Genomic DNA, 27,693 nt, shown 5'->3' with positions numbered 1-27,693 from the left:
ATGACAGTCTTGCCATTTGATGTGAAAGATGTACCTCAGGCATCTGTTTATGAATGTGTGTAGCTTGTGATTTGAAGACTTTTTAGTATGCCAGGTCTTGCATCCATACAAGAGCACACACTTCACAGATTCGCAGTTTCATCTTTGCAGATATTATCTGTGAACTCCATATGAGACAAAGAGTCTTGAATGCAGCTTTCCCTATCCTTTGGGGGAAGTGGCACAGGGAAAAAGCTGCCAAGTGGGAAGGAAAAAAACAACTTTGACTGATGCTGCTACTTTAGCGCCCTGGGCTAGAACCCAGAGTAGTGGGTGGGCCCGGGTTCCCCCAAACCCTTTCCCCATGCCAACACAGAGCCTGTCCCAAGGAGGGAGACCAGGACTATCGGGGTTTTCATCTCACCTGTCATGAGTATGGCTCACTAAGCTGAGGACCCTACCTTCTGGAAAGAGAAAGGGGTTGTGTATAAGACCACAGTGAGTCTCTGAGGCTAATATTATCCACTAGTAGCACGAGACTCACCAGGCACGGCCAAAATTTTGCCACAGTACTAATGACATAGGGAAGAATAGGAGAGAGGTCCTGGAGGCTAAATTTAGGCTGCTAGGAAACAGGAGTGTAAAATGCCATTTAAACAGTTAATTGGTGAAACATTATGTTTAACCAGTTAACCATTTAAACATGGTGGGGGGGGGGGGAGATGTTGCTCCAGCCTAGCTTGTGGTATGCTGGGCCGGGCCTGCTGCAGACAAGGGCTGCTCTGGCTGAGCTGCAGTGCCCCGCCCGTGTAACATCTATCTGGGCCCACAGTGAATGTGGGCTACTCCAGCCAGACTAGAACACCCCCATCCACAGTGTGCTGGAGCACCTCCTTGTACCTGCCAATAGGGATGTTAAATACCTGTTAATTGACTAGTCAAGTAACTTCATGAAATTTTATCAGTTAGTTGACTATTCCATAGTTCCCAGGGGCAGGGCCAACAGCCACTGTACCAAAGGCAGCAGCGTGGAGTGCCAGGTGGGAGCTGGTGTGCGAGGGGAGCCTGTTACACTGTGTTGCTGCTTCTGAGAAAGAGGCAGCATCGGCGAGTGGCAGCAACCCCTGTCTAGGGGGGTCTGAGCTCCTGAACCTAGACGAAGCCAGAATGGAGCTTGGCTGTCTGTTTGCCCACCTGCTAATACACTTTAAATGCAGAACTGCAGCAGGGTTAGGTCCTGGACCCATCGCAAGCCAGGACTGAGCCAGGCTGCTTGCCAGCCTGCTAAAAAAATTTACTGGCAGGGAGACGGAAATGTGTGCAGTCTATAGCATTAACCTATAAGCTTTTTCTTATAGGTTAATCGACTATACTATTAAATCCCTATCCACCATGCTGGAGAACCCCCCTGCCTGTGGTGGGCCCCTGTCAGTTAACCGGTAAGGATGATGTTACCAGTTAACCATTCACATCCCTCCTAGGCAAGAGACTGAAATCCAGAACCTCAATGATGGCAATCTCTGAAATGCTTCCATTTCCATGTGCGGGGACAAGTAGACAGAGTGTCAATGCATAGATGAGAGAACGGTGTAGGGAAGGACGATTTAGATTTATTAGGAACTGTGTAAACTTTTGGGGAAGGGAAAGACTATACAGGAAGGATGGGCTTCATGTAAACCAAAATGGAACCAAATTGTTAGCACTTAAAATAAAAAAGTTCATAGAGCAGTCTTTAAACTAAGGGCTGGGGGAAAGCCAACAGGTGCAGAGGAGCACATGGATCAGTGCTTAGGGGAAAGTCAATTAATAGAGATTCTCTGTGTCTAGTAAAAAGGAGAGGATGGAAGATGATAAAATATGGGTAAGATCTGATGAGAAACAGTCAAATGAAAGAAAGTCTCATTCAATCATATTTAATAGCAGACAGCTAAATAGTGACACATGCTTATACACAAATGAACACTAGATGTCTAAATAATAACATGGGTGAACTAAAATGCCTCATATTGAAATGTGATGGAATGAGGATAATCAATGGAACACAGTAGTACCAGGGTCCAAAGGACAGAACAGATCGTACTGGTGAGAGATAGGGATGTTTAATTTAATCAACTAACTGACTAGTTGATGAATTTTCCATTGACTAGTCAATTAGTCAATATGAGGGGAGCCGCAGCAGGGTTCACTCCTGGCCTGGTTAGAGTGCAGCAGTGAGCAGGACCTAGAATGAGCCAGGAATCAGCTGTCTCGGCTCATGCTGGGTCCTCCCTGACTGTGCTTCTGATTTTTAAATGTACCAAGAGCTGGCAGCCTCTTCATACATTTTAAAAGCAGAGGTACAGCATCTGGGACTGGGTGAGAGCTGGGAATCAGCTGATTCCTGGCTTGCACCCAGTCCCCGTGGAGATGGTGCTGGGGGTGCAAACAGCTTTTAAGCCAACTCCCCCCAGCACCAGCTCCTACTCCCCCATTTGCTGCCTCTGATAGCTTTTCCTAATTGAATAGTCAACTAGTTGCTTAATTCCCTAGTGGGAGAGTGACACTATATATAAAAAGCATAGAATAAAATGAAGTAAAAATCTTAAATGAACCAAAGTATTCCATGGAACCTTTATGGATTGTAATTCCATGCTTTATTAATGTAGCAGTAAGGATATATTACTGACCACCTGACCAGGATGGTGATAGTGACTGTGAAATGCTATCAGACATTAGAGAGCCTAGAAAAATAAAAAACTCAGTAATAATGGGGCATTCCAACTATCCCCATATTGATTGGGTACATGTCACCTCAAGATGGGATGAAGAAAAAGTTTCTTGGTACCTTAAATGACTTTCTTGGAGCAGCTGGTTCTGAAACCCACAAGAGAAGAGACAATTCTTGATTTAGTCCTTAGTGGACTACAGGATCTGGTCCGAGAGGTGAATATAGCTGGGCCATTTGGAAATAGTGACCATAATATAATTACATTTAACATCCCTGTGGTGGGAAAAACACCATAGCAGCCCAATACTATGGCATTTAATTTCAGAAGGGGGAAACTACACAAACATTAGGTTAAACCAATTAAAAATAGAGAGTGCCAAAAGTAAAATCCCTGAGAGATGCATGGAAACTTTTCAGAGACACTATAATAGAGGCCCAATGTAAATGTATACTCCAAATTAAAAAAAAAAACCAACAACCACAAGATAGGGGAACCTAACAAGTGCCATTGTGGCTTACTAACCAAATAAAAAGTAGTGAGACACAAAAAGATATCATTTAAAAAGTGGAAGTTAAATCCCAGTGAGGAAAATAGAAGAGCATAAACTCTATTTAATGAAGTATAAAATGTAATTAGGAAGGCCAAAAAAGAATTTCAACAGCTAACTAACTAACTCAAAAAATAGCAACATTTTTTTTAAATACATCAAAAGCAGAAAGCCTGCAAAACAACCAGGTACTACTACTGGATGACTGAGATGCTAAAGGATCACTCAAGGCCAATAAGGTCATTGCGGAGAAACTAAATGCATTGGTCTTCATGGCTCAGGTTGAGACAGATCCCCAAACCTGAACCATTCCTTTTACATGACAAATCTGAGGAATGGTCTCCGATTTAGGTTTCATAAGAGGTGGTTTTGGAACAAATTGATAAACTATACAGTAACAAGTCACCAGGATCAGATGGCATTCACCCAAGAGTTCTGAAAACTCAAATGTGAAATTAAGGAACTAACTGTGGTCTGTAACGTATCCTTTATTTATTGTCAGACACATAGATAAACATAATTTGTTGGGAAAAAAGTCAACATGGTTTCTGTAAAGGGAAACCATGCCTCACCAATCTATAAGAATTCTTGGAGGAGGTCAACAAGTAAGTGGCGAAGGGGGATCGAGTGGATAGAATGTACTTAGATTTCTAGAAAGCTTGACAAGTTCTCTCATGGAAGACTCTTAAGTAGTCATGGGATAAGAGGGAAGGGCCTCTCATGGAATAAATGGTTGGTTTTCAGACGGGAGAGAGGTAATTAGTGGTGTCCCACAGAGGTCCACACTAGAACCAATCCTATTTAACATTCAGGGATGTTAAAGTTCATTTGACTAATCAAATAGTTGATGCAATTTGCATCGACTATTCACTATTCGATTACTCGATAAGGGCCTTTGAAGTGTAGAAACAGCCCCAGGGTTGTTGCTACACTTCAAAGGTGAAAGTGCTGTGGTGGACATGAGGTCAGCAGGGCAGTCCGCACTGCTCCCCATGGTGTTTCAAAGCAGCAGTGTTGCATAGAGCCTGGGATCAGCTGGGGACTCCACCACTGATCCCAGGCTCCATGCAGCACTGCCGCTTTGAAACACTGCGGAGAGCCCAGTGTCAGGCTCCTAGCAGCATTTCAAAGTGGCAGCACCCTGTGGAGCCTGGGATCAGCTGCGGACTCCCCCGATGAGTCTAGGCTCCATGCAGCAGTGCCTCACGGAGCCCAGGTCAGCGGGAGAGTCCCCAATGGATCCTGGATTCCACGTGGTGCTGCTGCTGCTTTGATACACTGAGTGCAGCCTGGGGACTCCTCAGCTGGCCCCAGGCTGCACACAGTGTTTCAAAGAGGCAGCGCTGCATGGAGCCTAGGGTCCGGCCCTGGGCTCCACACGGTGCTGCTGCTTTGAAGCACCCTCTCCACTCTTGATAGACAGCAAGTGGGATGGAAACAACTAGTCAACTACTGTGTTGACTATCCGATAAGCATTTGCTTATCGGATAGTCTACTTAAACTAGTCATTCACATCCCTAATTCATAAATGACCTGAAGATGACAAACAGTGAGGTGGCAAAATCTGCAGATAACTATCTTGAGCAGTTTAGTATTAAGTCCAAAGCAGGCTGTGAAGACCTTCAAAAGGATCTCATGAAACTAGGTGACTGAGCAATAAAATGGCAGATGAATTTTCATGTTGATAAATGCCAATATATATTGAAAAACAATCCCAACTATACATATAAAATGATGGTGACTAAATTAGCTATTACCACTCGAGAAAAATCTTGGAGTCATTGTAGCTAGTTCTGTCAAAACATCCACTCAATGTGCAGCAGCAGTCCACCCCCACCCCCACACACCCACGGAATAATTTAGAAAGGGATAGAGAATAAGAATGTTTTAATGTCTCTAAATCCATGGTACACCCACATCTTGATACTCCGTACAGATGTGGTCACCTCATCTCAAAAAAGATATCCTGGGATTGGAAAAACTTCAGAAACGGCTGCAAAAATTAATAGGGGTATGGAACAGCTGCCATATGAGGAGACTGGGATTTTTCAGATTAGAAAAGAGGAGACTAAGGTGGGATATGATCAAGGTCCATAAAATCATGACTGGTGTGCAGAAAAAGTTATTTACTTGCTCCCATAACACAAGAACTAAAATGAAATGAATAGGTAGCAAGTTTTAAAATCTGCTGTAAAAAGGAAATATAGGTTAGATCCCCTGGGTCCAGCACCCTTGGGACCTGACCTGTCTTGAATACAGGACATTGCCAGACCAGAGCAGTTAGCCACTCGGGCCATTGAACTCCTGGCTCCGGGGCTGCCCCAGGGTCGCTGAGACTCTACTGACCCCAGCCACTGGGGTTCCATGGCCAGTTGCTTTCTAACAGAGCTCTCTGGTCAGCAACATCTGTGGTCTTGACAAACCACAGATGTTGCCGGACCAGAGAGGTTCAACCTCTATTTCTTCACATAATACAAAGTCAACCTATCAAACGCCTTGCCAGAGGATATTGTGAAGGCCAGGACTTTAATAGGGTTAAAAAAAAAAGCTAGATAAATTCATGGAGGATGGATCCATTAATTGCTATTATCCAAGATGAGCAAGAATAGTGTTTCTAGCCTCTGTTTGTCAGAAGTGAGGGAAGGGCAACAGGAGACAGATCACTCGATGGCTACTAGTTCTGTTCATACCCTCTGGGGCACCTGGCATTGGCCATTATTGGAATACAGAATACTGGGCTAGATGGACCACCAATCTCACCCAAGATGGCTGTACTTATGTGTTTCAGTCTCCAAAATTCAATTAAGGGGCAGCCTTTTCAAAAGACCTGTTTGCCAGACTTGAGAATATTCTAACTTGAAGTTTTGTCACTCATTACCATTATTGTGAGGAGATTCCAATGGAGCCAAATTTTGCTCTTCACATCTCCTATTGTCTCACACCCCTAACAGGAATGCTAAATTTAGATTAAATGGCTAACAGAATAGAGGCAGTGTGTGTACGTGTGGGGGTGGGGGGAGACAGACCAGACCAGACCAGGGGCATGGGGGAGAGAGCGGCAGCACACGGGGGGCAGCGAGCCCGAGCACGCCCTGGGGGGGGGGGCAGAGGTTCTGTCAAATTCCATGCTGGGATTGGGGTGCAGGTGGCAGTTTAAAAATGCCGACGTCTGTGAGCGGCTACTCAGCACCTTTGACCCAGCCACCTCCCAGCAGCAGAGGTCACATGGAAGAGGGGGCTGCACGGCCACACTGGAGGCACCGTGGGACAGGGGCAGTCCTGCAGGGTGAGGAGGGGGCCGCACCGTGCGCAGGGCAGCCACAGTAAGTGGTGAGTGGCCAGAGCCGAGCACCGCCAGAATCCCACCCCCGCTGGCACAGGTCCAATGCGAGCAGCCTATGGGCTCTACAGGGGGTGGAGGAGTAGAGTTTTCTCGCTGAACCCTTAATTTCACTTTGCGGAACCCTCGGGGTTGCACGGAACACGGGAAACACTGGCCTAGTTTATAGTTATACCATGCTACAAACTCATCTTCTGAATCAAGTTTAATGTATTAAATTCTGTTGGTAGTCCATCACTGATAATGACAACAATACCGCCATAGTTTGCATCTATCGCTACACACATGACTCCAGTCAGAACTGTTATGCATACTCGGCTGCACTGAAGACATGAGAAGTCTATATTTATGATGTTTGAGGATACAGCTCTGTGGAGCCTTTCATGTGTAGCCTAGAGATTAATTTGTCCATCCTGCTCAAACCTGCTACATGCTGATTTTGTCAGAGATCATCTGAAAGTCCAATTCTGAGCTATTTGCTCAAGTTCTTTTTTGTAAGAAAACCAGTGCAGGAAATTTGAATGAGAAAATTCTTGGGGCAGTCCCACTCTTTTAGCTGCATAAGCCAGATTCTAGCAGCACAAAAGATTGTTACAGCTGGGGTCTAGTGTGTATCAAAAACATCTTCAATGTCTTCTCATGTGCTACCACCCACAGCTTGCTGCTGAACCACTTTCGTGGCTGCTGAATAACAAACTGATTTCCTCCACCAAGTCTGTCAGAACAGTCTTTGGATGCTACAGAAAGGCAGTTTCCCCATCTTGCTAAGGGTAAAAGTCTCATCAGCTACCCTCACTGTGTCTACATTGATATTAGATGAATTTTTACTAGTTAGCTCAAGCAATGAACTGGGCTTGTTAACAGATAAGCAATCACTTATCAGTTAACAGCGAGTTTCTAGCCCAGCTCTGGAAGCCTACACAACAATACAATAGCCCCATAGTCTAAGTCCACTGACATAGGGCAACCAAAATGTTTTTCTTTGCTCTGTAGTCATACCCAGTAAGGATAGGAGGGACTTGGAAAGGCATTCAAATTTAGACCAGGTAAATAGCCATCAGTCATACTATTAAAACTTGGTTGCATGCACAAAACAGTTTTCAGTTGCAACATATCCCAATTAATGAGCTTTTAATATTGTCTTTGTAACTTATTTTCCCAAGCACCCCTCTTTGCCTTCATTAGGCCTATTGGTCCACTGCTTCCCCCCTCTGCCTATCCTCACTATACAGGTTATCAATAGCCCCCAATCTCTTGAGAACCTGGGGAGGCACAAAAGTCTTCCAGTGCCTCTTGAAAATATTTTAGGACAATGCCTGTTCACTCTGATGCACAGCACCTCATTTCCAATCTGACGTTAGATGTTCTGCAGAGGTAAGCAAAATATCACAGATGTAGCAACAGCAAAATAATCGAGTTACACAGCACAAACAGAAAACTGCAGCCTTTTTAGGAAAAAAGGTATATTCTACATCAATTTGCATGGCCTAATAACTGCATAGAACATAGGGGGCTTTCCTCAGAAGGAATCTTTTATATCGATCTGAATAGCTGAGTAGCAGGTACTAAGGATGTTAAGTATCGGGTAATTGACTAATCGAATAGTCAGTGCATTTTTGCATCGACAACTGGATTAGTCAATAGGGTGCCTCTGCCTTTGAGGCAAAAGCACTGAAGCCCAGGATCAGTTGGGGACTACCCAGCTGATCCCAGACTCCACATGGCATTGCTGCTCTGAAATGCCGTGAGGAGCCTGACATAGGGCTCCCCGCGGCATTCAAAGCAGCAGCGCCGCACGCAGCAGCTGACCCCAAGCTCTGTGTGGCGCTGTCGCTTTGAAGTACCCCTCTCTGCTCCCCCCCCCCCAACCTTGCTGCATCTATCTGAAAGGAGGGAGGAAGCAATTAGTCAACTGCTTATCAGATAGTTTACTAGTCCTTCACTCCTAGCAGGTTCGGGGCAGGCAAACCAGTATAGCAGAGTCTCCTTCCAGGTGATTTAATGCTTTTCTGTAAGATGAGAGAATTCTGGTAGCAAATTATAATGTTTAGAAAAAAGGGTTTGGTGTCCTCAATTGGTCTTAGAGCTCATTTTTACTGTCAAAAATGTATTTACCACCTTAAGTAAACTAACATGTTTATGTGGGCTATCCTGACGTAAAAACACAGTGAAGACAAAACATTGTTTTTTCTCAGAGATCAGTACCCCATATTCAACCCTATCGTCCTGTCAGAGATTGACCATGAGTTCATTTTGGAGAAACACTGAGGTGCCTTGTTTCCTTTGTGCTTTTACCTTACGATAACTCACATACTAATTACATCCTGAGGAAGTTAAACACCCCCAGTTTTTTAGCAAAAAGAATAAACCCTTAGAAATATCAATTTTCTCTTATATAGGAGAGAAACAACATGAGTACTCATCTGCTCTCACACAGAGATAATTCTAAAAGTGACATTTTCTGAGTGTGTCACACCAGGTGGATCTCAATTTGCTCATGGCAGCAGTCCTTATCAAGCACTCTGAACAAGCAAGTTGCTTGTACCTACAAACAAAACCCAATTAGTGTAATAATTTGTCTTCACTGATTTGAGACTTCCTGGCAGAATAGAGTAGCAAAAGACTTAGAAGTCCAGTAGGTTTTCCCAGTACCTTTGTTAGAAAAATACCACTGTCACAGAGTATAGACATTGTCATTCTGGGGCTTTTAATAGGTAGGAGACGAAATGTGGAATACCTCTAATCTCACATCAGATTGAAAGCCCTCAGTGTATACACATTTGTGTTTGAGGGAAGACATCCACCATGGAGCAGACTGAGGCAAGCAAAGATATTTCATTTATGAAAACCCATATTATGAACTCCGGATTACAGAGGGGAATGGCTGATAGATTTAAGGCAAGAATACCACTTGATATTTCCTCTTGGACCAGGGGAGAATATGAAGTTTGTCTGTACCTCAAACCATTACTTTTCGGCACTTCAGAGAATGTTTACAATTCAACTTGATCAGGTTTCCATTCTTTAACTCTTTTTCTAAACATATTTTAGAACCATTAACAAATTCAGACATTCATAGTTACCATTCTTGGAAATCTTAATATTAAATGTTTTCTTAATTGCTACAAAGTATGATTCTTTATCCATTTTCAATAGATAGCTGGCTTTATTTTATGCACTTTCAATCATATTTGGTTTTTCTCTTTTGTAAGAGTCAGAAATTTAGTTCACACACCATTGTGTTTTATATTAATTGTAATATTTTCTTAGAGAGCTGCAAACAGCTATTAGGAGCAAATTAAAATAAAAAATACAGAGAATCCAGACAAAGTTAAAAGTTCTCAAGTCAAACATTTAAATTGTGACAAGATAACTACTATATAGGGTATCTACCAAAAGCATATCTGATAATCACATATTTAGCATACTAAATGTTTCTAGGCAAAACACAATAGATGCCCTTTTACCACAGTAAATCTGAATTTTTCCTCATTTCAAAACAAACAACTGTAGCACGTCTGAGTAAAATTTGTGACAAGAATGTTAAAGACAGCATGTAATTTCTTCATTCAAATAACTGTTTTTCTTAATTATTCACTCACATGCACAGCTTCATAGTTCATACCGCAAAAGAGATACACAGAGTTGTATGGATTTAGCAAGCTTGAAGTTTGCATTTACCTCTTCAGTTCTGTTTGCAATTATCAGTTGATAATGGCTTGCAACTTGGCATCAACATTCCTTAAGAAGCACATTCAAACTGCATGAGCTAGACTGCTGAACAGGAAATAATCATAGGACAGAAATGAAAGAGCTGCCAAGTCAACCAAACTGAAACAGAAGGAAGAACTTTAACATGGGAACAATGTAGAGGGAACTGCAGGAGGGAGAGGAGGAAGAGGGAATGCGGTCAGCCAACATTGTTTAGTATGTGTGTAAAGCCATGCATCCCTGGAAAACAAAGATGCTTCTAAAAGAAAAAAATAGGTCAGTGCTTTCAATCAGTTTTCCTGCTGGAGTTCAGTTTCTTTTAAACGAATAAAAGAACTGCTTATTCAGAGCAGACCAAATCCTCCATTCTCAGAACTTTCCAGAGTTTTGTACATCATGTTTACTAATCTAACTCAAAAGTGTATCCCTCCTAATTTTCTCAACATAAAACCCCTAAACTGATATCAGGGCTGGACCGAGCCATTCTGTTTAATTGCACCTTGGGTTGGGGAAAGGTGCATGTGCGGCCCCGCCCCCACCCAGCGTGTGGGGGAGGGCGCATGGAGCTGTCGGTGGCAGGACATATGTGCCCGACCCAGCCCAGCCCGGCTACCGCCGCTGGCGTGCAGCTCACAGCGGGCCGAGCCTGGCCGTGCAGGGCCCCGCAGCCACGGGGGGAAGGGAGCTGCTGGCCGGCGCTGCGGGTGTTAACGCAGCCCCCGATCCAGGAGCCGGGTGCGCGGCGCCTGATGGCAGCTATGAAGGGCGCTGCTTGCCCCTTACAGTTGCCATCAGGCTCCCCCCATAGGTTGGCACCCCAGGCAGCTGTCCAGCTAGCCCATGCCTTAATCCGGCCCTGACTGATATAGTGGTTACATACAAATAGGTCAAAACTAAATAGAAAACAGATTACTTCAGATTGTGTTATCTGCTTTGCTTCCTAGAAATGTGTAGCCAAGTTATTTTGAGTACTTGATTATTCATGCTGCATTAATCTATAATTGACATTTTTGCTCTACCTTTCCCACAATATATTTACGTACATTTAATGTTGCTAGTATGGTGTTCCTGGTGCTTGGATATATCAGCCCTGCTGAGATCAAGAATACCTTTGATGTCTGATGATGTGTGCCAAATCAGAGACAGAATAAGGCTTTGGGGAAAAAAAACACAAGTGTCTGTCTGTCTCTTTTTAAACTGCTGTTGGGAAACAATCAGCATCTCAAAAATAATACAACATATAGCAAGAGGCTTGGAATCAAAGGTAATTTTCAGACAATTGAGGGCCATTCCACACCAACTTCAATGCCCAGATGAGGAAAAACTGCAGACAGGCAAAATCCTAATACAACTGATATTTACATCACTGATGTAATAGTGCAGTCTATTAACCAATAAGGAAAAGCTTATCAGTTAATGCTATAAACTACACACATTTCCCTCCTCCCCCTGCCAGTAATTTTTTTAGCTGGCTGACCCAGCAGCCCAGCTTAGTCCTGGCTCACACCAGGTCTGTGACCCACCCCCGCAGCGGCTCTTCACGTCCAGGAGCTCAGAGGTCCCCCTGCAGGACAGGGGCTGCTGCCATCCCGTGCTGCTGCCTCTGTATCAGAGGCAGTAGTGCAGGCAACAGGCAGCCAGTCCAGAAGGAGAGCTTTTTTTTTTTTTTTAAACTGGCTCCCCTTGCGGACCAGATCCCACCTGGCACCCCACACTGATGCCTCTAATACGGAGGCAACAGCATGGAGTGGCAGGGGGCTCCTTGGGAGTGGGGCTGGAGGACACTGGCTGCTGGCCCAACCCCTGAGGACTACAGAATGGTTGATTAGTCAATAAGAATTCATGAGATTATCCAACTATTCAATTAACCAATATTTAACACCCCTAATTTACACAGGGGTGTAAATCATATCTTAGGATCCATAACTCTATTAATATTATCTACACATGGCTTTTTTTCCCCAAAGCTGAGCAGTTCCAAACCAGAACATCAGATGCAGTGTTATTGACACAAGTCTATTGGGCAGATATGTTTCCCAACCAGTTCAGTTCATCCTCCATAAGACTCAAATCTGATTTCCATTAAAGTTAATGTTTCTAAAGTAAGTTGCAGAGTTCAATTAACTTTAATGGAAGTTAAATCAGGCTCCAAGTAAAGCAAACATTTTCATTTGAATAGCAGAAAGAATCCTTCAAGGACAAATTTAATTTTTAGTCACAAAATAAAAATGGTTTCATTGTTAATTGAATACTCCATCTGGAAAGTACTATATAATTCATAGCAGATGTTTGGCACCTATCTAAAGTTTAGCAATTTGGCTTGATGATTTAATAAAAGCCATTCATAAAGGCTAATAATGGAATTTCAAATGCTAACATCTTCACTAATAAAAGAAGATTAATAAAACTGACATGGGGCCTTATATTGATCTTTATGCAGATATCACCAAGTGGCACCATTACACAGTCTTCCAAAGGGTTTTCTTTGCTTTTTCTATTAGTATGTAAGCAAATGGTCAGTATTGGGAAGATCTATTGTATTGTTACTTTTGATTATGCAAGATAATGTTTAATAATGTTTAGACACAGTAGTTCTTGGAGAATACTGTAAAAGCAGAAGAAAAAAGTTCTCACTCTGCCTTGGTCAATTCTTAAGGCAAAATAGCTCTCGAACTGGGCTCAGATTACTAAAGAAGGGACTGCCTGGAAGCTGTTTGACCACCTTTACTACAGGACCAGAGTGTACATATAAAACAAGTTATATTTAGAATGTACCCAGATTCTGTGTTACTACTTGTCCATTGGGAAGCCAGGCTGCACGGCCATAGACGTTGGTTATGTGGAGCACTGGTATCAGAAGAAATAAGGGGGGGAAAGATCAGTTCTCTCAAAAGCTATAAAAAGTGTTTGCAACAATTCTGAAACACTTTCAAAACACTCAGTCCAGGCTGGGGAAAAACAGACTGGATCAGCACCCTAACTAGCCATGGATTAAGAGATTTTCCAGAAACAAGGAGGAGACAAAGCTTTGGTCAATATGGAATTTACTAAGAGGGAAGAGGTTGCAGCAAAGATGAAAGATGCTGAAAAAAAAAATCACCTTCAGAGGAAATAAAGGGTTAAACTTCTTGAATGGGGCCAGAGAACCAATGTGAGACAGATTACAGGCAGTCCCCGACTTACGCGGATCCGACTTATGTGGGATCCGTAGGTACGAACGGGGCTTTTCTCCGGGGCGAGAAAAGCTGCTGCGCGTCTCCGTGGTCTGCTGGGGGAGCCTCCCCAGCAGACCAGGGAGATGCGGAGCAAAGCTTCGGAGGACGTGGGCAGCGGGACCGCAGTGCGTCTGGGCGGTCCTGCCGCCCCCGTCTCCCTGGTCTGCTGGGGGGGGGGGGGGCGCAGCTAGTGCGCCCCCCCCCCCCCCCCCGGAGGCCAGGCTTTTCTCACGACACCTGGGGTAGAGCAGCTGGGGCGCAGCCCGGGTGGTCCCACAGCACCACTCCTCGGCACTACTGGACCAACCCGGCAGCACCCCAGATGCTCTGCCCCAGGCATCCTGATTCAGCCACTGCTAGTCAGTTTCAGCAGCAGCTGAATCAGGACGCCTGGGGCAGAGCAGCTGGGGTGCTGCTGGGTTGGGTCCAGTATCGCCGAGGAGGGGCGCTACTGGACCAACCCGGCAGCACCGCAGCTGCTCTGCCCCTGGCGTCCCCAAGTCAGCCGCTGCTGAAACTGACCAGCGGCTGACTACAGGAAGCCCGAGGCAGAGTTGCTCTGCCCCGGGCTTCCTGGAATCTACCGCTGATCAGTTTCAACAGCGGCTGACTTGGGGATACCTGGGGTAGAGCAGCTGGGGTGCTGCCGGGTTGGTCCCCCACAGTGCTGAGGTGCGGCGCCCTACCTGGCAGCGCCCCAGCTGCTCTGTCCCAGGCGTCCAGATTCAGCTGCTGTTGAAACTGATCAGCAGCTGATTGCAGGAAGCCTGGGGCAGAGCAACTCTGTCTCGGGCTTCCTGTAGTCAGCCGCTGGTCAGTTTTAGCAGCGGCTGAATCTGGATGCCAGTTCCGACTTACATACAAATTCAACTTAAGAACAAACCTACAGTCCCTATCTTGTACATAACCTGGGGACTGCCTGTATTTACAACACTTTTTACTTCATGTGTTCAGAAGTGCAGGTAGGTGTTACCCAACTATCCCAATTTGAGAGGAAAATTTCCTGGGAGGCAGAGGACTAGATGAGACTGTTTTTTCAAGTTCATCTAGATAACTATAATACTTCAAGGATACACTGGCAACAGTACAATTTCTCAATGCTCAGATGGACATTGACTTGCAAATAAAAGTCAGCAAAAGGAGACCAAAGGCAATGTACTTAGATTCTAGAAAGCCTTTGACAAGATCCCTCACATAAATTAAGTTGTCATGGGCTAAGAGGGAAAATCCTTTCATGGACTGAGAACTGGTTAAAAGGACAAGAAACGAAGAGTAGGAAAAAATGGTAAATTTTCAGACTGGGGAAGAGTAACTAGTAGTGTTTCCCAAGGGTCAGTCCTAGGACCAATCCTATTCATAAATGATCTGGGGAAAGGGGTAAACAGTGAGGTGGCAAAGTTCGCAGATGATACTAAACTGCTCAAGGTAGTTAAGACCAAAGCAGACCGTGAAGACCTTCAAAAAGATCTTACCTAACTAAGTGACTGGGCAACAAAATGGCAAATGAAATTTAATGTGGATAAATGTAAAGCAATGCACACTGGAAAAAAAAAATCTCTCTCTCTCTCTCTAAATATAAATATAAATATAAATATAAATATAAATATAAATGATGGGGGCTAATTTAGCTACAACTAATCAGAAAAGAGATCTTGGAGTCATCATGGATAGTTCTTTGAAGACATCCACACAGTGTGCAGCGGCAGTCAAAAAAGCAAACAGGATGTTAGGAATCATTAAAAAAGGGATAGATAATAAGACGGAGACTATCTTATTGCCCTTATATAAATCCACAGTACGCCCACACCTTGAATACTGCGTACAGATGTGGTCTCCTCATTCCACAAAAGATATACCAGCATTCAAAAAGGCTCAAAGAAAGGCACTAAAATGATTAGGGGTTTGGAACGGATCCCATATGAGGACAGATTAAAGAGTCTGGGACTTCTCAGCTTCGAGAAGAGGAGACACTGAGTGTGTCTACACTACATGGCTTCGTTGACGGAGCCATGTAGTCTAGACACACCCTAAGGGGGGATAAGATAGAGGTATATAAAATCATGAGTGGTGTGGTGAAAGTGAATAAGGAAAAGTTATTTTACTTGTTCTCATAATGTAAGAACTAGGGGCCACCAAATTAAACTAATGGGCAGCAGGTTTAAAACAAATAAAAGGAAGTTCTTCTTCACACAGCACATAGTCAATCTCTGGAATTCCTTGTGCCTGAGGAGGTTGTGAAGGCTAGGACTATAACAGGGTTTAAAAGAGAACTAGATAACTTCATGGAGGTTAAGTCCATTAATGGCAATGTTGCCAGACACGAACCCCATCTTGGTGTCGTCCCCCCCCCCCCGCCCCAGAGAGCAAGAGAAAGGCAGTTAGCCTTTGATGCCCTGGGAATGCAGGTGTGCTGCCTGTCCCTGACTCTACCATAAACAGAAACCAGACAGTAAATGGGCTAGCTGACGACCCGGGGCCTCCCGTCGCCCTGATGGCTAGTACCAGTAATTGACACGCCTGCACTGTCCCAGGAGAGGAATCTTCGCCCATCACATACCAGAGGTGCCCATTGTCTGCATTTTCCCAGGTGTAAATTATGCTTTGCACCCTTCGTGGGAAATTTGGGTGTTCAAAGCCATTTTTCCTAATTGGCCACTTGAGACCAGGAAGAAGCCTACATGACCAAAGGGGTATAAAAAGAGGTTCAGTAGCCCACCCCATTTGAGCTCCAATCATCTATACCTGCTGGCAGGTATTGATTGTCTCCTGAGGTCTGTGGGACGCCCAACCTTGCCCTACTTCTTCGCGAGGGATTGAGAGAAAGACACTGGCCACTGGCCACAGGAAACTTGGAAATGGCGGAGATGCTCAATGACTTCTTTGTTTCGGTCTTCACCGAGAAGTCTGGAGGTGTGCCTAACGTAGTGAATACAAGCAGTGAGAGGGTAAGTTTAGAAGATAGGATACACAAAGAACAACTTAAAAATCACTTAGGAAAGTTAGATGTCAGCAAGTCACCAGGTCCTGATGAGATGCATCCCAGGATACTCAAGGAGCTGATAGCTAAAGGCTCAGATACCTCCTCTATGATCTTTGAAAAATCATGGCAGACAGGGGAGATTCCAGAAGACTGGAAAAGGGCAAATATTGTGCCCATCTATAAAAAAGGGAATAAGAACAACGATAAGGTGGGTGCATAATTGGCTGGATAACCGTAGTCAGAGAGTTGTTGTTAATGGTTCTAAATCCTGCTGGAAAGGGATAACAAGTGGAGTTCCTCAAGGGTATGTTTTGGGACCCCGTACTGTTCAATATCTTCATCAATGATGTAGATATTGGGATAGAGAGCACGCTTATTAAGTTTGCAGATGATACCAAACTGGGCGGGGTTGCGACTTCTTTGGAGGATAGGGACATAATTCAAAATGACCTTAGCAAGTTAGAGAAATGGTCAGAGGTAAACAGGCTGAGGTTTAATAAAGAGAAATGCAAAGTGCTCCACCTAGGAAGGAACAATCAGTTCCATACATACAAGATGGGAAGCGACTGTCTAGGAAGGAGCATGGCGGAAAGGGATCTAGGGGTCATAGTGGACCACAAGTTGAATATGAGTCAACAGTGTGATGCTGTTGCAAAAAAAGCAAATATGATTCTAGGTTGTATCAACAGGTGTGTTGTAAGCAAAACTCGTGAAGTCATTCTGCCGCTCTACTCTGCACTAGTTAGGCCTCAGCTGGAGTATTGTGTCCAGTTCTGGGCACCACATTTCAAGAAAGATGTGGAGAAATTGGAAAGGGTACAGAGAAGAGCGACAAGAATGATTAAAGGTCTAGAGAACATGACCTATGAAGCCAGGCTTCATGAACTGGGCTTGTTTAGTTTGGAAAAAAGAAGATTAAGGGGGGACATAATAGCGGTTTTCAAATATCTAAAAGGGTGTCACAAGGAGGAAGGAGAAAATGTGTTCCTCTTGGTTTCTGAGGACAGGACAAGGAGCAATGGGCTTAAAGTGCAGCAGGGGAGGTTTAGATTGGACATTAGGAAAAAATTCCTAGCTGTCAGGGTGGTCAAATATTGGAATAAATTGCCAAGGGAGGTGGTGGAATCTCCCTCTCTGGAGATATTTAAGAACAGGTTAGACAGACATCTGTCAGGGATGGTGTAGACAGAGCTTGGTCCTGCCTTGAGGGCGGGGGGCTGGACTCGATGACCTCTTGAGGTCCCTTCCAATCCTATTATTCTATGATTCTAAGTCTGGAACGCAGGGGTGAGAATAGATACCTGCTAGATGTCTATTTTGCATGCATTTAATAAGCGCTCAGAGAACCAAAAGGGTTTCATGGTACCTGTAAGTGACTTAGTCTAATTTCTGTCCTGTCCTTTGGAGTGGCTGTGTTATCTGTAACACAGCAGTAGCATTTAACAACTAAGTTTACCCTGTAACAATAAAATAGTAACTGTTTAAGCTTTAACCTGACTCCTTCAGTTGCTGTAACAGAACCAAGCACAATTTAAAACAACTTCAGCCGGTCATAAGGGACTCACTGCCCTGACCGTCGGCTGACAGGCTATTAGCCAGGATGGGTAAGGAATGGTGTCCCTAGCTTCTATTTGTCAGAGGGTGGAAATGGATGGCAGGAGAGAGATCTCTTGATCATTACCTGTTAGATTCACTGCCTCTGGAACACCTGGCATTGGCCACGGTCAGTAGACAGGGTACTGGGCCGGATGGACTTTTGGTCTGACCCAGTATGGCCATTCTTATGTTCTTAGTGGAATTTGCTACATAGCTAGAATCCTTTCATACAGCAGGCCAGTAGAGAAAGCAGTTATTAGTGAAAAAAGGTGGAAGCTGACTGCCATAAGCCCTATAGGCAAAAATATATACCTAACATGCACGATAAAAAGGTTTCTAGCTCAATTAATTACATTCTGACTGGTTAGGTAAGTTGTTGCTTTGATACATGGACTCTGGAGGTCTTAAATGCAGAACAGATTCCTGTTCACTTGCTGAATGTCTTGGACCAAAAACCCACAACCACAACGTAGGTAACAAATGAGAACCTTAGTGGCAAAGCATGAGCCAGTAAATCTAGTAGATGCTGACAGAAAGCAAGCTCAAGGAAAGGAGGGTGGGTAGGCTCCCAATTTTAAGCATGGCAATGTTCATTTAAATGAAGAGCAACAGAATGGCTAAAAGCCTTTTGGGAGTTGTGCTGTATCGGATTATATAATTAAAGATTGGACTAAAATACATATCCCCTGAAGAGGAAAAATTAGGGTTGTGTGCATGCAACTTCACTGTTGTCATTTCTTGACTGTTTCACTAGTATAGGTTATTCATATTTTTTAAACATACAAATACAAGGGTAGTGTTGGGGGAGAGTTTGTTCAAAAAAATGGAAAAAGTTTTATTCTCTAGGACTTCAAAGTTCTACCAACTTTCAAATTATTCAAAATATATTTAATTCCATAATCCAATTGCTTAGTGAGACACTGAACATCTTTAGAACCCTATTCCATGCACTTTAAGTGCCCCTCTTATTTAAACCTTGGAAACCTGTCATCTTGATCACAGCTTCAAACATTCTAGATACAGAAGCTGAAAAGTTCACTACTGTAGATTTATCTAAATGAATTGTGTGAGGCTAAAATACTACTCATTTCCTTTCCTCAATTTAGATAGCTGGAAGAACCACTTACTAGTGTGATCCCCTTAAAAAAATACTGCACACTGCTAAAGCATTTGATTATCTTTCTAACACACCCATCTTTTTTCTTAATAAAAACAAATTACTTTTACATTTAACTGAGATGATAACTTTATCCATAAATCTTACTATCAAAACATTGCTAAATGGAAAGTATGAACTGCTGAGAACCACAGAACTGTAGAAAAAGAAAGGACCACAAGAGATCATCCAGTTTAGTCCCCTGATGTAAGAAAGTATACCCATACTGCATTGAGGCAAGTTAATATCTAGGATTACTGTAACTGAAAAAGAGAAAACATATTTCCACTTTCTATTTTAAATTAGCATTTTGCATACAGTAGGTTCTACTTTTTCCCTGTTTATAGTCCATTTCCCCTGTATGCTGTTTTTCTATATAGAGAAAAAAAATTGCAAACGGAAAAATATTGTTCTAAGTCTTCAAAAATTGGCATAGGTATTCAAGAATAGGCTATAGTACATAATCTACTTTTATAGCATAATCTACTCTTAAATTATTATAAAATGGAAAAGTTTTCAAAATGACTTGCCCCATTAAAGAATGCTTAAATTAAAATCAATTATGTAAAAATTATTTATAGCAACAATATTTCTTTAAAATAAAATTTCAACCTTAATTATACTTTTGAGCTAACACCTTTTGTACAAAGATTAAAACATGCTGATCCAAAAAAATGTACGTTCATTTCTCTATGCTTACTATTTATAAATCTCAATATCTTTCTGCCCTGTGTGTCATATCTTAATATGCTTATCAATTTTTTAATGGTTATGGTTTTTATAGAACATCTTTAAATTTCTCACTCATTTGTTGTGAATCAGACTTCTCATTTATTCATAAAGAAAAAAGCACAATCATTCAGGAGATCTTGAGTGATCTAAAAATATAAAGAATCAGACAAAAAGTGGACAAAGGATGAATATAAACAAACAAGTATGTAGGGGCAAAATTAGAAAGGTTGGGGCACAAAATAAGCTCAATCTAGGTAGAGACATAAAGGGTAAAGAGAAAATATTTTACAAATGCATTAGAAACAAGAGAAAGACTAAGGACAGGATAGGCCCTTTACTTGATGGAGAGAAAAACCGATTATATGAAAATGGCAAAGGTGCTTAATGATTTTTGTTTTGGTTTTCACAAAGGATGTTGGAGGAGATTGGACACCTAGTGTAATGAATGCCTGTGAAAATGGTAGGTTCAGAAGCCAAAACATGGAAATGACAAGTTAAAAATTACTTAGATATCTCCAAGTCACAAAGACTAGATGAAATATATCCTAGAATATTCAAGGAGCTGATTGAGGAGATATCTGAGCTGTTAGCTAGTATCTCTCAAAAGTCATAGAAGATGGGAGAGATCCCAGACTGGAAAAGGGTACATAGGAAAAGGATTCATATGATGCCCATCTATAAAATGGAAAATAAGGGCAACTCAAGGAATTAAGACTGGTCAGCTTTATTTCCTGGCACAAAAATTATGGAGAAAATAATTAAGGGATCAATTTGTAAACATCTGGAAGATAAGGTATAAAGTAATAATCAGCATATCTTTGTCAAGAACAAAACTGGTCAAACCAATTAGATAGCTTTTTCTGATAGAGTAACACGTCTTGTAGATTTGGAGGGGGAGAGATGTGGTATTTTAGTAAAGCTTTTGATACAGTCCTGCATGATCGTCTCATTAACAAGCATGGGAAATACAATCTAGATGGAGATACTATTAGGTGGGTACATAACTGGTTGGATAATTGATCGCAGAGAGTAGTTATCAATGCTTCACACTCATGTTGGAAGGGCATAACAAGTAAGGATTAATTCTGAGACTGGTTCTGTTCAGTAGCTTAATCAAGGATTTAGATAAGTGTTTCTCAAAGTGGGCTGCGGGCCAAAAAAAAGAGAAGCTGCTAGTGGGCCCATATCACTTTGTTTACCTAAAGCAGAGGTGGGGAACCTAAGGCCCGGGGCCCAGATGCAGACCCTGGCTTCCCTGGATCCAGCACCTGAGGCTCTCCCCAGCACTAGGGAGCCTCGCTCGTGAGGGGTGGTTTTGCTCCTCACTTGGGTGCAGCTCCCTGACTGATTTTTCTGTGGGTAAGTGGCCTCCAAAAAAGGTTTTCCACCCCTGACCTAAAGGATCCACAGCCACAGAGCCTCACTGCTCCCACGAGCTGCAGTTCACTATTTCCAGCCAAGGAGAACTGTGGCTCACTTTGAGAAGTACTGATTTAGATCATAATCATACGCTCTATGCCATTAAGTCTGTGACTGATACCAATCTGGGAGGGGTTCCAAGAGCTTTGGAGGAACCAACTGTTTTGCCAGTTATGTAATGTTTATGTATATTAAAAACTGCTGGAGTGGCTCTACTCAGTTTATAATTTTTAATGTCGCCTCCAGTCTTTAATACTTGCTTTGAACTCATACCAAATACTTCAGTATTTAGTTAGTATCATTTCTTACTACTTACAAATTGAAATAAACTAATACCTAGTGTTTGATTAGTCAATTGTATATTTTGTCACTTTATGAACTAAAATCTGCTGTTTCATTTCCTTAAAATGTGTTTTTATTGATGGTATTTCTCAAGTTAACCAATTCAAAAGCAATATAAAACAGCAATACATCCTTGCTATATATTCCAAAAAACTTGGACTTCTAGCGAAACAACTTAGCGCGGGTAATTTTTTTCCCCGCAGTTGACTTCCATTTGTGCAAAATAGTGGGTTTTTTTGGTGCAACTTAAGAGCGGGAAATAGGAGGACTTACAACACCATCAGTTCCTACAAGCATCAATGACTTTAGTGCAGAACGAATGCATACTAGGGCGACTTATAGCGGGGACACCATGTACACAATCACTGACCAGCAAATTTTACCATCAAAGTTTTGAAATCCAACAAGACCTCCAGTGACAGTGAAACAAAATACAGGACTATGTAGCACTTTAAAGACTAACAAGATGGTTTATTAGATGATGAGCTTTCGTGGGCCAGACCCACTTTCTCAGATCAAATAGTGGAAGAAAATAATCACAACCATATATACCAAAGGATACAATTTAAAAAAATGAACGCATATGAAAAGGACAAATCAAATATTTTATGGTTGTGGTTTGGTATATATGGTTGGTATATATGGTTGTGACTATTTTGGTATATATGGTTGTGACTATTTTCTTCCACTATTTGAACTGAGGAAGTGGGTCTGGCCCACGAAAGCTCATCAGCTAATAAACCATCTTGTTAGTCCTGTATTTTGTTTCAGCTACAGGAGACTAACACAGCTACATTTCTATCACTATTCTCCAGTGACAGTGGCACTAAAATTCCTCATGACTTGGAACCTTCCTTTGTAGTCCTCTCCCCCTTTGCAGCCACTCTGCCAGCAGGGTAGGGAGGGGCAGGGAGAGAGCAGCAGTGCTTGGAGAGTACCTGTTAAGCCTGAGCACACCCTGCTCCGCAGTACCCCAGCTGGGTTCTGCGTGATCCCTGCCAGTCCTGAGGCAGCAGCTCCAAGGCATAGAGGTCTGGAAGCAGCTTCACTGAGTTTTGCCTTGGACCTGCCCGTCTCTCCCACCACTGCAGCGGCTGCTGTACCAACAAGCAGCCTGGAGAAGGAGGTGGCAGCGTGCCCAGACTAGAGGCCTCATGTGTCAGAGGCAATCCCACTGGGGGAAAAAAAGGAGGCAGCACAGCATGCAGTGGTGGGGCAGTGGGTGGCCTGGAACTGCATGCCATCAGAAACTGGTCCTGCTGCCCACGGGCAAAGCTCCAATAGAGCTGCTTATGTGCCCTGCAGGCAGTGGGAGGGGATAGATGGCTGTTGTTGCTGTGCCACACTACAGGGGAAATGGCAGCGCACGGAGCCATCTCTCAGTTGCATCTTCCCCACAAGGTGGTGTCTGCATCAAGAAGTGAAGTGCCTGGTGGGGCTTTCCGGGACATTTCACTACTTAATGGGGACACTGGGACAGTCCCAGAAAATCCAGGACATATGGTCACTGTACATATATTGCTTTGGTACCTTCCTTCTTATCACAGACATTGTCATTTGGGTCTTGACCAAATTGTTGTACAAGAGCAATGGACTATATTTATCTGTAATTGCTAAAATGGCAAGCGATGAAATAATACAGAAGGTTTTCTGTATACTTAAAGTAGAAGCACTGTAATTTCTTAGTGCCAAACACACATTTCATATTCCTCCACTGAAGAAGTTCCAGAAAAATGGTTCATTACAGTCCTGTTCATTTTACATTTCACAGTTCAGAAACTTTTCCAAGAAAACTACAGGAAAGAAAACACTGCAGCAGAATTCTTCAAGAATTATGCACCCTGCATCTTTCAGTAGTTCTCATGTCAGCATCAAGGACTGCTTCACAGCCTTCAAGACCATTATTTGCAAAAAGTTTTCCTGATATAGCCTCCTTCCCTTAAGGACTATAACTACTTCAAGTCAACATCCCACATTTCTGTCTTCCATAGTTTTAACGTAACTCTTCTAGTAGGCCATATAAAACATGATCTTCCTCCAATATCATCTGTTCTTCAGTATCCAGACTGCAGAGTAGAAGGATTCTTTCCGTGTATGTTAAATAACCTATTCTGTAAGTTTTAGACAAGATTCTTGTTACAGTTAGGAATATTTCAAAGTAGACATGCACTTTAAAAGTGGCTGTTTAAAAATGGCATAATGGTATGTAAATAGTCCCTCAATACATTCCATGACAAATCTACCAATTTGCAATTGAAATCACTTTTCTTCCTACAGCTGTGAATACTGAAGACAAACATATCTGACTGTCATGCTGTTTTCTACTTTATGAATCATTGTCAGTAATAAAGATGCCACAATACAAATTATGCCCTCGGTTATACCAAACACAACGCCTCTCTGGGGTCAGGCTGGATAGAAAACAGCCTCCAGGAAAAAGGAGAGAAAAGTTCCAAGCAACCATCACCTGAAAGGACAGAGATATGTTCTCTCTCAGACAGAGATTGTTACATGCTGTGATTCTTCCGTAGAGCCAAGCTACCTAAATGCCTGACCTGCCATATACTGTATCATGTATTCAAATTCATTGCATCATTATAAAGATCTCAGGTAAAGCATACAAATTACAATACTAGATCAGACAAATGGTCCAGTAGTCAAGAATCCTGCCTCTGACAGCAACCAGTATCAGATAAGTCCCAGAATGCATGACATGACAGAACATTAACTTCAAACAAACGACAGACAAGGACCAACTCCTAACCTCCCTAGAGTCTTCAGGCACACTGAAGCTGTCTGTAGACTTAGCAAGACAGCTCTGCCCTGACTCAGGTTTGAATAATTATCTTCCCTAGAGAAAAATATAAAAATAGCCTAATTGTGCATAAATTGATTACTCCCCATCTAAAACTCCATTTGCTAGGAACTGTCCTATTCATCAATGTATTTTTCTAAACTAGAAATATTTATGCTGCTAAAACCAGGATTCCCTGTACGCTCTGTGTTTGTGTAGCACTCAGAAGAGATTTAAATGACATCCAGCTGATTGGCAGAGCACTCAGAGCTAGATTTTTTGTTTCTTCTGGTGGTGCATATTCACACATGCCTCAGTGCACATAAAATTTATTCTGTACATGTATGGAAAAGATTAGAGTGAACATACAAATGAAAAGTGGTTTTAGTCAGTCATCCATAATATCCAAAATTTATGTTTCCATACATTTTGGTGTATTTAATTATTATTTTGTATTCAATGATATATCAATCTAACTTTGAGAGGCACTAGCCATCAACTTTCCTCCTTCAATTTTTTATTTTTTAATTGAAAATTTTTCAAATATTTTCAATTGTTTAAATATCCTTTGCCAATTTAAAAGGCTTCTATTGCTCAGAACATCCCCAGTAATCCACAGAGTCATGTCATCTATTTTTCATAATTTACATAGCCAACTGTTTATGTTTATACACCTTAAAGACTTATATTCCATTATAGAATGCCAGAGTATTTCTTTTGTCTCAAGATGAATCTTAAAAAAAGGGGGGGGGGGCGGGCTTATCAGTTTCCCCCTCTCGCATGCAACCAAAAAATTGACACCTTCCTTCATTCTTTTTCAAACATGCTAAAGTGTATTTCATTAAAACAAATAAGTCCATGCAAATAGTAACTTAAAAAATAATATTAAGGCTCCTTTTAGCATACTTTTCAACCCACTGAGTTTAAAATATTTTATAAAAGGAATAAATGAAATTATCCTAAATTTACAGATGAACAGACACAAAGAGGATGCCATTTGCCCAAGATCACCCAGCAGATCAGTACCAAGGCACCTCAAGTTTTCAATCCATAGGACCATGTTCTTCTCTCTTGAATTCAAAAAGATTGCAGGTGCATGGCTTTTTGGGTGTCCTACTTGAAAAACAGTGCCCTCTACTGTATCTCGAGTGTCATTTTGAATATAGCATTTCTCAAATATCTACTCATATTAATGCACTTTGATTCAGAAGTAGATTAGAACTTATATTCATAGATAAAACAGGTGGCTATGTTATGTAAGACAGTGTGTTAGAGCACTGGCCAGGACTTGGGAAACAGGGGTTTTGGTCTCAGCTCTGCCACAGCTGGGTGACATTTGGGCAAGCCACTCAAGTTTTTGTGCTTTGGTTTCTACATATGTAAAATAAGAAAACTGATACTTATTTGTAAACAGCTTTGAAATTTACTGATGAAACGAGCTAAACGAGAGTTAGTATCTAATGGTATAATAAAATCCAAGTGTGACAGAGAAAATATTTTCAAAAACTTAAAGGAAGAAGCAGTTTAACCTTATATTCAATTTGAGGAGCTAAAATAAACACAATATTACATACCTTGTGCAAGCATGTTAAACTCCAAGAACAGTGCTATATGATAGAGCTCCATAGCTTCTTCAGCCCTAGTCATGTTTAGTTTTCCTGCTACAAGAGCCTGAACTTCACTCAGACTCCCTACTGAGGGGCTGCAGTGCAAAACGGAGAGGTCTACCACATCTGTATACATACAATTTAAAATGACCTTAGCATATTTTTTTGGTATGATAGATTCATCCAGTATAATTCTAGTTGGAGTCCGTAGCGTTCGGTCTGTAATTTCTTCACCAGTTCGTATCCTCCTTTGCAGTAGGTGTCGAAAAAACGGTGACCGAGATGAAATAATAGCTTTGTGAGCTCGGAGTTCTTCATCTAAACAGTTTGGACTTCCACCAAATGATTCTACCAGTTCAGAGTTGGATGAAAAACTAAGAACCACATCATAATAGCACATATAATCAAACAGCCCACGCATATCAACATCTAATGAATTTGGTGTTCCAAATTCTTCACTAAGCTGAACAAGGATATCAACATTTTGGAATCTTGAATCTTCCATTCCAAACTCTCCTGTATAAAGATAGTGCAACAAAGCAGAAAACATAGGCATGTCTATGCCAGCTGTGTTAATATCCATTATTATCTCTGCTCCATATTCTGGTGAGGAAGAAAGCAGTGTCTTAAAAAATGGACATCTTGCTGCTAATATTGCACGATGCACAGGGAAGCAAGTTTCTTGAAATATTAAGTCCACATCAGTACAGTATTTGTACTCATACAGGTCAGCCATGTCTTTCTGTAGTGTTCTGGCTTCTGGTCTTGCCAAACTCGCTTGCAGAGAAAGTTCCTTTAAGGCTGAAGTTCCCTCATACTCTTCTACTAATGCATTGACATCTCTAACATCCCAGCCTGAGAGGAGTTCTCGCATCTGCTTGGCATGATCAGCAGACCGGCTAGATTTCCGACGCTTAATAAATTTCTTTTTGAGGGTGGCAAGACCAGAGCTTTTCTTTTTCTTGTCTTGAGGTTTCTCATGGCCATGGTCAAGGCTATAGAGTTTTGATTCACAGCCATAACCTTGATGAGAGTAAGATGATGTTCCTGAAGATGAAAGGAAAATATAATGGGTTTAAAAACATATGAAGAAAAAAAAAAACAACTGTCATTGGTTAGATAAAGATGTCATCACAAGTTACACATCTTACACATCTTCCCTTCTCTTTATATCAAGTTCTTTAAATAGACATTAGTCAGATTTGCAAGTGAATCATTGCAGGTTCATTTATTCATCTCAGCAATAGCTTTTGTGACAGGGTCAGGTCAGAGGGATACAAAAAAAACTAACGGAAGGAAGGCATATTAGCCGCAGACTGAGAAAAATCTCTGTTCCCACGGTAACTGGCAGGGGCTAGTTCAGAATCAGAGTCAATCAAGCAGCTGAGCACCTGGAACTATTTGAATGGGCTTGCAGTCAGGTGAGCTTAGGCTAATTAGAACACCTGGGGCCAATTAAAGAACCAGTTAAGACTGGTTATAAAAAGAGATTCCCTGCAGTTAGAGCATGCAACTAGTTGAGGGGAAGGAGGGAGTGCTGCTGGGAGTTAAGAAGAAATAAGCAACA

The 27,693-nt window shown here is 42.2% G+C and overlaps 1 protein-coding gene across 2 annotated transcripts in view; it reads right to left on the bottom strand.

Moving 5' to 3' along the window:
• Positions 1–27,693, bottom strand: part of BTBD7 (BTB domain containing 7) — a 111,349-nt gene that overhangs the window by 37,469 nt on the left and 46,187 nt on the right. For both annotated transcript variants that reach the window (XM_075926680.1, XM_014578873.3), the window contains exon 3: positions 26,094–27,173. In XM_075926680.1, the coding sequence (XP_075782795.1) occupies positions 26,094–27,173 (1,080 nt within the window). The remainder of the gene's footprint in view (positions 1–26,093; positions 27,174–27,693) is intronic.

The sequence above is a fragment of the Pelodiscus sinensis genome, chromosome 4, assembly GCF_049634645.1.
Source record: "Pelodiscus sinensis isolate JC-2024 chromosome 4, ASM4963464v1, whole genome shotgun sequence".
Classification (NCBI taxonomy): Eukaryota; Metazoa; Chordata; order Testudines; family Trionychidae; genus Pelodiscus; species Pelodiscus sinensis.
The sequence above is the reverse complement of the archived record's forward strand: the minus strand, read 5'-3'. Positions and strand labels throughout refer to the sequence as shown.